Genomic DNA, 10552 nt, shown 5'->3' on the forward strand with positions numbered 1-10552 from the left:
TCAGACTGTCACCGAACCGTCTTTATTCCCGTCTGTCCCCACTCTGGCTCCTCGCTGTCACATGGCGAAGAGGATGAGGAAGGCCACCATGAGGCAGAAGAGCCCCATGGCCTCGGACAGGGCGAAGCCCAGGATGGCGTAGGAGAAGAGCTGCTGCTTCAGGGACGGGTTCCTGGGGGGCACGGCCACCTTGGTCCCTGTCCCCCCACAGTCCCATGTCCCCTCCCAGAGCCCCTGTCCTCTCCCAGAATCCCTGTCCCTCCCTGTCCCCTCCCAAAGCCTCCTGTCCCCCTAGAGCCCCTGTCCCTTCAAAGCCCCATGTCCCTCACCGTCCCCCCAGACCCTCTGTCCCTCCCTGTCCCATCGTCCCCCTTGTCCCCCATGGGGCCCTGTCCATGTCCCCTGTCCTTGTCCCCTGTCCCCCCGTGTCCCTGTCTCTCCCTGTCCCCCCTTATCCCTCCCTGTCCCCTGTCCCCCCGTCCCATTCCCCACCTGTCCCCTGTCCCGCTATCCCTCCCTGTCCCCTGTCCTTGTCCCCTGTCCCCCTCGTCCCTGTCTCTCCCTGTCCCCCTATCCCTCCCTGACCCCTGTCCCCCTCTATTCTCCACCTGTCCCCCTAACCCTCCCTGTCCCCCCCTATTCCCCACCTGTCTCCCTGTCCCCCTATCCCTCCCTGTCCCCTGTCCCCCTCTATTCCCCACCTGTCCCTCTGTCCCCCTATCCCCCCCTGTCCCTGTCTCTCCCTGTCCCCCTATCCCTCCCTGTCCCCTGTCCCCCTCTATTCCCCCCCTGTCCCTGTCTCTCCCTGTCCCCCTGTCCCTCCCCGACCCCTGTCCCCCTCTATTCCCCACCTGTCCCTGTCCCTGTCCCCGTCCCCGTCCCCACCTGGCGTAGCCGATGATGAGGCTCCCGAAGACGGTGCCGATCCCCGCCCCTGACCCCGCCACCCCCACGGTGGCAGCGCCGGCCCCGATGAACTTGGCGGCCGTGTCGATGTCCCGGAGGGCAGCGCCCGTCCGCAGGGCCCGGGGGGCGCCCGGCCGCACCTGGGGGTGGGTGGGGGGGTCACCTCAGTGTCCCCTGGGGGCCCGGTCACTGCCCAAGGACACTGACCCCAGGGGGGGCTCGGACACTGCCCAGGGTCACTGACCCCAGGGGTCACTCCCAGGACCCTGCCCAGGTCACTGCCCAGGGTCACTGACCCCAGGGGTCACTCCCAGGACCCTGCCCGGGTCACTGACCCCAGGGGTCACTCCCAGGACACTGCCCGGGTCACTGACCCCAGGGGTCACTGCCCAGGGTCACTAACCCCAGGGGTCACTCCCAGGACACTGCCCAGGGTCACTGACCCCAGGGGTCACTCCCAGGACACTGACCCCAGGGGTCACTCCCAGGACACTGCCCGGGTCACTGACCCCAGGGGTCACTCCCAGGACCCCGGCCCAGCCCAGGTGCGTTACCTGCTCCGGCCACGCCTCGGTGCCGCTCAGCGCCGGCAGGGACTGGCCCAGCAGAGCCCGCGGGCTCCTCCTCACCTGCAGGGCACACACCGAGCTCACCTGGGGACACCCGCCCTGGGGACACCAGGGGGACACCGCCCTGTGCTCCCCCAGAACCACCCTGTCACCCCCCAGGGCCACCACTGCCCCCCCCCAGCCCCTCTCGGGGTGTCCCCGGGACAGCAGCACCAGTGAGGGGCTGTCCTGTGCCCCCCGTGTCACCCCCAGGGCCACCCCCAGCCCAGCCCCGGTGGCACTGCCAGCACTGTTCCCTCCAGGTGAGCGGTGACCCGCGGCTGGCCAGGGCTCTGTCACTGAGCCCTGTCACCGCTCCCCTTCCCACCCACCCAGAGTGTCCCCGAGGGTCACACGGCACCCCCAGCCCGTCCCGCGGGGACAGGGGACAGGGACAGGGACGGGGACGGGGCTGGCACTACTCACAAGAGCAGGAGCCGAGATGAACCTGGCACAGGTGAGCATGGCGAGGATGGAGGGACACGGGGACACGGCCGAGGGACACGGCTGAGGGGACACAGGGGACATGGCTGAGGGGACACGGGTGGAACACGGCTGAGGGGACACAGGGGACACGGTGGGACACAGGGGACACGGGTGGGACACGGGCACCCGGCGTGAGGAGCTGAGACACGGGGGATGAGGCCCCACGGGTGACCCCGGCTCTGGGGGTCACACAGGGGACATGGGCACACACGGGAGGGGCAGGGCGTGTCGCTGTCACCCAGGTGTCCCCTGCGGGCAGTGGCACTGTGGGGACAGGACGGAGGTGCCACTGCAGGTGTGACCCGCGGTGGGGGAGAGGCCCCGGGCCGAGACGGGCCCCGGGGGAGTGGGGCACGGCCTGGGGGGCTCTCGGTGTCCCCGGGGCTCTCGGTGTCCCCCCCGGCTCTGTCCCCCCGCTCTGTCCCCGCTCTCACCGGGCTCCGCCGGGCAGGTCGCGGCCGCTCCGGGTGCGCATGCGCCGCCGGGGCAGGAGGGGGGGCGTGGCCGCGCGTGGCGCCCCCTGTCGGACGGGAGGACTCGGAGCGGCGCGGGGGCGGGGCCTGGGGTGGGCGGGGCCAAGCCGCGCGCGCCCTCTGGCGGGAAAAGGTGCGCGCACCTGGGGACGAGCACGTGACACGTGGGGGGGGGGACCTGTGTGTGGGTGTGCGACACCGTGTCCCCACCGTGTCCCCACCGTGTCCCCACCGTGTCCCCGGGAGTGCAGGGAGGGCACAGTGTCACCCCCAGGGGCGGTGTCCCCCTCCCGGCTGCAGTGTCGCCCCCCCCAGATGGTGTCCCCCCCACCTTGGGGACACTGTCACCTCCCCCGGGGACACTGCTACCCCCAGTGCTGTGTCCTCCCTGTTGGGGACACTGTCACCCTCCTCTTGGGGACACTGCCAACCCCCTAGGTGCTGTCATCACCCTGTCCTGTGTCACCCCCCCCCCCCCAGGGGCTGTCACCCCCCCTTGGGGACCCTGTCACCCCCCAGGTGCTGTCATCCCCCTGTCCTGTGTCACCCTCGCCTTGGGGACACTGCCACCCCCCAGGTGCTGTCATCCCCCTGTCCTGTGTCACCCCCCCCTTGGGGACCCTGCCACCCCCCAGGTGCTGTCACCCCCGCCTTGGGGACACTGCCACCCCCCAGGTGCTGTCACCCCCGCCTTGGGGACACTGCCACCCCCCAGGTGCTGTCACCCCGCCTTGGGGACACTGCCACCCCCCAGGTGCTGTCACCCCCGCCTTGGGGACACTGCCACCCCCCAGGTGCTGTCACCCCCCTTGGGGACACTGCCACCCCCCAGGTGCTGTCACCCCCGCCTTGGGGACACTGCCACCCCCCAGGTGCTGTCACCCCCCTTGGGGACCCTGCCACCCCCCCCTCGCGGCTCCCTGCCGGCGCTGGTGCCGTCAGGGCCATTAATTAACGCCGGGCGATAATTAACGGCCATTAACGGGAAATCAATGACGAGGAGCCGGGGCTGGGGGGGCTCCGGCTCCGGCGGGGGGGACACGGGTGACAGGCGACATCGGCACCGGGGGGGGGGACAGCGGGGGTGGGGGGAGCCGCGGGGTTTGGGGGAATTTCGGGGGTTTTGGGGTCGGGGGGGGGGCAGCAGAGCCGGGCGGGGAAAATGGCCCGAAACGGCCCCAAAAAGGAGCCAGAACTCCTGGGAATGGGGGGGGTCTGACCCCAAAATTGGGGGGTCTGATCCCAAAATGGGGGTTCTGATACCAATAATGGGGGGTCTGATCCCAAAATTGGGGGTCTGATCCCAAAATGGGGGTTCTGATCCCAATAATGGGGGGTCTGACCCCAAAATTGGGGGGTCTGATCCCAAAATGGGGGTTTTGATCCCAATAATGGGGGGTCTGATCCCAAAATGGGGGTTCTGATACCAATAATGGGGGGTCTGATCCCAAAATTGGGGGTCTGATCCCAAATGGGGGTCTGATCCCAAAATTGGGGGTCTGATCCCAAAATTGGGGTCTGATCCCAAAATTGGGGGTCTGATCCCAAAATTGGGGTCTGATCCCAAAATGGGGCGTCTGATACCAAAATTGGGGGTTCTGATCCCAAAATGGGGGGTCTGATACCAATAATGGGGGGTCTGACCCCAAAATGGGGGGTCTGATCCCAATAATGGGGGGTCTGATCCCAAAATGGGGGGTCTGACCCCAAAATGGGGGTCTGATCCCAATAATGGGGGGTCTGATCCCAAAATGGGGGTTCTGATCCCAATAATGGGGCGTCTGATACCAATAATGGGGGGTCTGATCCCAAAATTGGGGGGTCTGGTCCCAAAATTGGGGGTCTGATCCCAATAATGGGGGGTCTGATCCCAAAATGGGGGTCTGATCCCAAAATTGGGGTCTGATCCCAAAATGGGGCGTCTGATACCAATAATGGGGGATCTGATCCCAGAATGGGGGGTCTGATACCAATAATGGGGGGTCTGATCCCAAAATTGGGGGTCTGATCCCAATAATGGGGGGTCTGATACCAAAATTGGGGGTTCTGATCCCAAAATGGGGGGTCTGATACCAATAATGGGGGATCTGATCCCAATAATGGGGGGTCTGATCCCAAAATTGGGGTCTGATCCCAAAATTGGGGGTCTGATACCAATAATGGGGGTCTGACCCCAAAATGGGGGGTCTGATCCCAATAATGGGGGGTCTGATCCCAAAATGGGGGGTCGGATCCCAAAATTGGGGGTCTGATCCCAATAATGGGGGGTCTGATACCAAAATTGGGGGGTCTGATCCCAATAATGGGGGGTCTGATCCCAAAATGGGGGGTCTGACCCCAAAATGGGGGTCTGATCCCAATAATGGGGGGTCTGATCCCAAAATGGGGGTCTGATCCCAATAATGGGATTTGGAATTTCTCACTCAGGATTTGGGGTTCCTCCCCCAGGATTTGGGGTTTCATGCTCAGAATTTGGGGTTCCTCCCCCAGGATTTGGGATTTCTCCCCCAAGATTTGGGATTCTTCCCCAGGATTTGGGGTTCCTCCCCCAGGATTTGGTATTTGGGGTTCCTCCCCCAGGATTTGGGGTTCCTTCCCCAGGATTTGGGATTTGGGATTTTTCCCCAAGATTTAGGGTTCCTCCCCCAGGATTTGGGGTTTCTCCCCCAAGATTTGGGATTTCTCCCCAGGATTTGGGGTCTGGGGGCCCTTTTGGGGTGGGCTGTGCTCCCTGTCCCCGCTGTCCCCTCTCAGCTCTCCCTGCCCCAGTTCAGGATTTGCTTTTCCCTGATTTTTTTTCCCTTTTTTTTCCCTTTTTTATATTTTTTTTTACGCGCTCTTTTATGACAAACTTTCCTTTCCGTCTGACATTTAAAGGCTGATCGGATCTTCCCTGCAGGACAGGGGAAATGGGGAAATTTATTGGGAAATTTATTGGGAAATTCATTGGGGAATTTATTGGGGCCAGAGATTGACTCCGACAGCGCCGGGAGCCGGGCAGGGACTGCGGGAATTACCTGGGAATTTGGGAATTCCGGGCTGGGAGAGGAGCAGGGACTGCGGGAATTTGGGAATTTGGGAATTCCGGGCTGGGAGAGGAGCAGGGACTGCGGGAATTTGGGAATTTGGGAATTCCGGGCTGGGAGAGGAGCAGGGACTGCGGGAATTTGGGAATTTGGGAATTCCGGGCTGGGAGAGGAGCAGGGACTGCGGGAATTTGGGAATTTGGGAATTCCGGGCTGGGAGAGGAGCAGGGACTGGGTTTCGGGTACATTTTGGGAATCTGGGAATTCGCTGGAGGGCAGGGCTGCGGGAATTTGGAATTGGGATCGGGCTGAGGAGACTGTGCGGAATTGGGAACACTGGGAATCTGGGAATTCCGGGCTGGGAGAGGAGCAGGGGCTGCGGGAATTTGGGAATCTGGGAATTCCGGGCTGGGAGAGGAGCAGGGGCTGCGGGAATTTGGGAATTCTGGGCCGGCCTTGTCCCCCGGGAGGGGCTGGCAGGGAGGGGACAAGTCCCGGCCAATCCCCGCCGCTCTCTGCCGAGGTTTTGGGGTTGAAAATGAGATTTTTGGGGGTTTTTGTCACCCTGCAGATCCCTCCTGGCGTCCTGCTCCCAGCTGGGGACAGGGACAGGGGAAGGGGACAGGGGACAGGGACAGGGGACAGGGACAGGGGACAGGGACAGGGACAGGGGACAGGGACAGGGGACAGGGGACAGGGGACAGGGACAGGGACAGGGACAGGGGACAGGGGACAGGGGACAGGGGGTGGGGGCAGGGGACAGGGGACAGGGACAGGGGACAGGGGAAGGGGACAGGGACAGGGCCGGGGTCTCGGCTCTCCCCCCTCCCCTCCCTGCGACAGGAAAATCCAATTCCCGCAGCCGAGCAGGGAAAGCCAGAAATAAAAACGGGAATAAAAACGGGAATAAAAACGGGAATAAAAGGAATAAAAGGCAGGAAGGGCTTGGGGACAGCGGGAAAGGTCACCCGGAGCCTTGGGGACAGGCAGGGCCCTGCTGGCACTGCCACCCCCGCCCTGCTGCCCCACGGCTGGCTCCCAAATTCCCAACCCCAAATTCCCAACCCCAAATTCCCAATCCCCGATTCTTGATCCCAAATCCCCGATGTCCAAATTCCCAACCCTCAATCCCCAATCCTCAATTCCCAAATTCCCAACCCCAATTCCCAACCCTAAATCCCCAATCCCCAACCCTAATCCCCCAATTTCCAATCCCCAACCCTAATCCCCAATTCCCAAATTCCCAACCCTAAATCCCCAATCCTCAACTGCCAAATTCCCAATCCCCAACCCCAAATCTCCAATCCCCAACCCCCAATCCCCAATTCCCAACCCTAAATCCCCAATTCCCAGCCCTAAATCCCCAATTTCCAATTCCCATTCCCAAATCCCCAATCCCATCAAATCCCCAATCCCATCAAATTCCCAATCCCCAAATTCCCAGTCCCCCCAATGTCCCCAAACCCCCACCCAACCCCCCCCGTGTCCCCTTTGTCCCCCGCTGTCCCCTCGGGCCAGGGGAGGGGGGAGCGCAGCCAGGGAAGGTTTCCATGGCAACGGGCGGGAAAAACAACCCAGAAATATGGAAAAAAAAAGGGAAAAAAAAAATCAATAAAAACCCCAAACGGCGTCAGGGGCGGGGGGAGGGGCTGAGGGGCCATTTGTATGCAGAGAGAAAAACCCAAAATGCGGAAAATTCGAGAGGGGGAGGGGAGGGAGGGGGAGGGGAGGCGACACCGAGAGCCCTGGAGGGGACAGGGACAGGGACAGGGACAGGGACAGGGACAGGGACAGGGACAGGGACACCGAGGAAGGGGGAAAAGAGCGAGGCCCGGCAGGAAGGACGTGCCCAAGGAGGGGTTTAGGGATGGGAATTTGGGGTTGGGGATTTGGGAATTGGGGATTTGATGGGATTTTGAGGAAATTTTATGGGATTTTGGTGGGATTTTGAGGGAATTTTATGGGATTTTTGTGGGATTTTGGTGGGATTTTTGTGGGATTTTTATGGGGTTTAATGGGATTTTTATAGGTTTTTGCAGGATTTTGAAGGATTTTTATGGGATTTTGAAGGATTTTTATGGGATTTTGAGGGATTTTGATGGGATTTTTGGGGAGATTCGGGGAGGTTCGGCAGGGTTCGGGAGTGTTCGTCAGGGGCTCGGGCGGGTTCGGGAAGGTTCGGAATGGTTCGAGACGGTTCGGAAAGGCTCGGCAGGGTTCGGGAGTGTTCGGAACAGTTCGAGACGGTTCGGAAGGGCTCGGCAAGTCGGGCGTTCGAACCGGCCGAACCCGCGGCGCCTGCAATGCTCGGAGCGGCCGCTAGGGGGGGAGATGGCAGCGCCGAGCGGCGGCCGCGGCTGCAGCGGAACGGCCCAAAGTGCCCCAAAATGCCCCGAAATTACCCGAAATGCCCCGAAATCCTCCAAAACGGGGCAGCCCCGGCCGCAGCCAGAGCCAGGGACGGGGCTGCTGGAGGGGGAACCGGGAGGGGAGCGGGGCCAGGGGTGTGAGGGAGAGATTTGGGGTCTGAGGGGGGGATTGGGGGTCTAAGGGGAGGATTTGGGGGTCTGAGGGGGGATTTGGGGTCTAAGGGTGGGATTTGGGGGTCTGAAGGAGAGATTTGGGGTCTGAGGGGGGGGTTGGGGGTCTAAGGGGAGGATTTGGGGGTCTGAGGGGGGATTTGGGGTCTAAGGGTGGGATTGGGGGTCTGAAGGAGAGATTTGGGGTATAAGGGGAGGATTGGGGGTCTAAGGGGAGGATTGGGGGTCTGAAGGAGAGATTTGGGGTCTGAGGGGAGGATTTGAGACCATCCCAAAATCGAACTTTGCAGAGTCAGGCATTGCATGGGGGTTTTGGGGCTAAAACCGAGATCTGAAGGACAAAACCGAGATCTAAAGGACAGAACCGAGATCTAAAGGGTAAAACCGAGCCTTGAAAGGGTAAAACCGAGATCTAAAGGGTAAAACCGAGATCTAAAGGACAGAACCGAGATCTAAAGGGTAAAACCGAGCCTTGAAAGGGTAAAACCAGGCCCTAAAGGACAAAGCTGAGATCCAAAGGGTAAAAGCGAGTCCTAAAGGGATAAACCAGCCTGGGATCACTGATAAGGATCCTGATAAGGATCAGTGACAAGGATCGATGACAGGGATCCTGATAAGGATCAGTGACAAGGATCAATGACAAGGATCAGTACAAGGATTCTGATAAGGATCGATGACAAGGATCAGTACAAGGATTCTGATAAGGATCCTGACAAGGATCAGTGACAAGGATCCTGACAAGGATCGATGACAAGGATCAATGACAAGGATCAATGACAAGGATCTTGACAAGGATCGATGACAAGGATCCTGATAAGGATCGATGACAAGGATCAGTACAAGGATCGCTGATAAGGATCCTGATAAGGATCAGTGACAAGGATCGATGACAAGGATCCTGACAAGGATCGATGACAAGGATCAGTACAAGGATCGCTGATAATGATCCTGATAAGGATCAGTACAAGGATTCTGATAAGGATCCTGACAAGGATCGATGACAAGGATCGATGACAAGATATGATAATCCTAAGGATCATAAGATCTGATAAGGATCCTGACAAGGATCGATGACAAGGATCAATGACAAGGATCGCTGATAATGATCCTGATAAGGATCAGTACAAGGATTCTGATAAGGATCCTGACAAGGATCGATGACAAGGATCGATGACAAGGATCCTGATAATGATCCTGATAAGGATCAGTACAAGGATTCTGATAAGGATCCTGACAAGGATCGATGACAAGGATCAATACAAGGATCGCTGATAAGGATCAATGACAAGGATCGATGACAAGGATCCTGACAAGGATCGATGACAAGGATCAGTGACAAGGATCCTGACGAGGCTCACTGATAATGATGCTGATAAGGATCAGTACAAGGATGCTGATAAGGATCCTGACACGGCTCACTGATAAGAGCTGCCCCGAGACAATAAAACCCGAGGCGCATTCCATAAATTAAATTAAACAAATCTCGGCTCCAGAGCCCGGGGCTGTTTTCCATCCACCACCATTAATTTTTTTTTTTTACACTTCCCATCCCTGACCCTGCCCGGCACAACCGGAGCTGGGCTGGAAATAAACCCAAAAAAAGGGAAAATCCCCAATCCCAGAACTCCGGGATTAATCCCAGGAGTCCGGGATTAACCCCCGGCCCGGCCCGGCCCAATTAGCGCGGGTAATTCGATTTTAGGGCGTTGATTGCATCGCCTTGCGCAAGCCTTAATTAGCAGCGCGTGAGCGTTAATTGGCGGCGCTGTCGGTGACGCAGCCGCGGCTTTGGGGTTAATCCCGAGGGAATCGGGCCAGGGCGGCTCCTCAGGGAGGGAGGAACTCCGGGCTGCGGAGCTTCTGCTGCTCCTTTTGTCCTTTTCCCGTCCTTTTCCTGCCCCAATCCATGAAATGTTGGAGGTTTGGATGGTTTTGGGGTGAAATCACCCCCCAAAAAAACCCCAAAAAACGGTGCAAAACTTCAATTTCCACCCCGGTTTTTCCCTTATTTTAAAATAAACATCAGAGACGCCCTTAAAAAACAAATTTAATAAAAATATATATATTTTTTTTAAATTCCAAACCCCTTCCTCGCCTCCTGCTGCTCTTCCAGAATCCGTGAAAAAAGAATAAAAGAAGAAAATTTGGGCTGGTTTCCAAAGCTCTCCTTGGCAGCAGCTGGAAAGGGGCCGTGCTCGCTGCTCTTGGCAGGAAAATGGGGCAAAACCGGGCGGATTTGGGTCCCTGCTGCTCGGGGGGAGCAGGGGGGGAAGGCCCCGAGCACAAAGTGCCGGGGAGGGAAAGAGTTTGGGAGGGGAAAGAGTTTGGGAAGGGGATTTTGGGAGGGGAAGAGTTTGGGAAGGGGATTTTGGGAAGGGAAAGAGTTTGGGAGGGGAAAGTTTGGGCAGGGGATTTTGGGAGGGGATTTTGGGAGGGGGTTTTGGGAAGGGAAGAGTTTGGGAAGGGGAGAGTTTGGGCAGGGGTTTTGGGAAGGGATGATTTTGGGAGGGGAT

At 59.2% G+C, this 10552-nt stretch overlaps 1 protein-coding gene across 2 annotated transcripts; it reads right to left on the reverse strand.

Annotated features, from left to right (window-relative positions):
- LOC127060455 (uncharacterized) lies at window positions 1–2494 on the reverse strand. 2 transcript variants are annotated; one of them, XM_050983751.1, is made up of 5 exons: window positions 2435–2494; window positions 1941–2021; window positions 1461–1535; window positions 886–1046; window positions 1–172 (listed from the first exon to the last, which is right to left on the reverse strand). In XM_050983751.1, exons 2-5 carry the CDS (start codon window positions 1977–1979, stop codon window positions 58–60), a joined length of 390 nt encoding a protein of 129 aa, XP_050839708.1. In that variant the 5' UTR covers window positions 1980–2021; window positions 2435–2494; the 3' UTR covers window positions 1–57. The 2 variants fall into 2 exon arrangements, with proteins under 2 accessions (XP_050839708.1, XP_050839707.1); XM_050983750.1 differs by lacking the exon at window positions 2435–2494 and having other exon boundaries at window positions 1941–2044.
- Between the last annotated feature and the right edge of the window lie 8058 nt (window positions 2495–10552).

Source organism: Serinus canaria, chromosome 25 (genome assembly GCF_022539315.1).
Source record: "Serinus canaria isolate serCan28SL12 chromosome 25, serCan2020, whole genome shotgun sequence".
Classification (NCBI taxonomy): Eukaryota; Metazoa; Chordata; class Aves; order Passeriformes; family Fringillidae; genus Serinus; species Serinus canaria.

Coding starts and splice junctions, on each gene's coding strand:
- LOC127060455 (XM_050983750.1), bottom strand. CDS start 2,042: ATGTCCCCTGTGTCCCCTCAGCCGTGTCCCTCGGCCGTGTCCCCGTGT. Junction 1,047..1,460: donor CCGAGGCGTGGCCGGAGCAG/GTAACGCACCTG, acceptor ACCCACCCCCAG/GTGCGGCCGGGCGCCCCCCG. Junction 173..885: donor CTCATCATCGGCTACGCCAG/GTGGGGACGGGG, acceptor CGTGCCCCCCAG/GAACCCGTCCCTGAAGCAGC.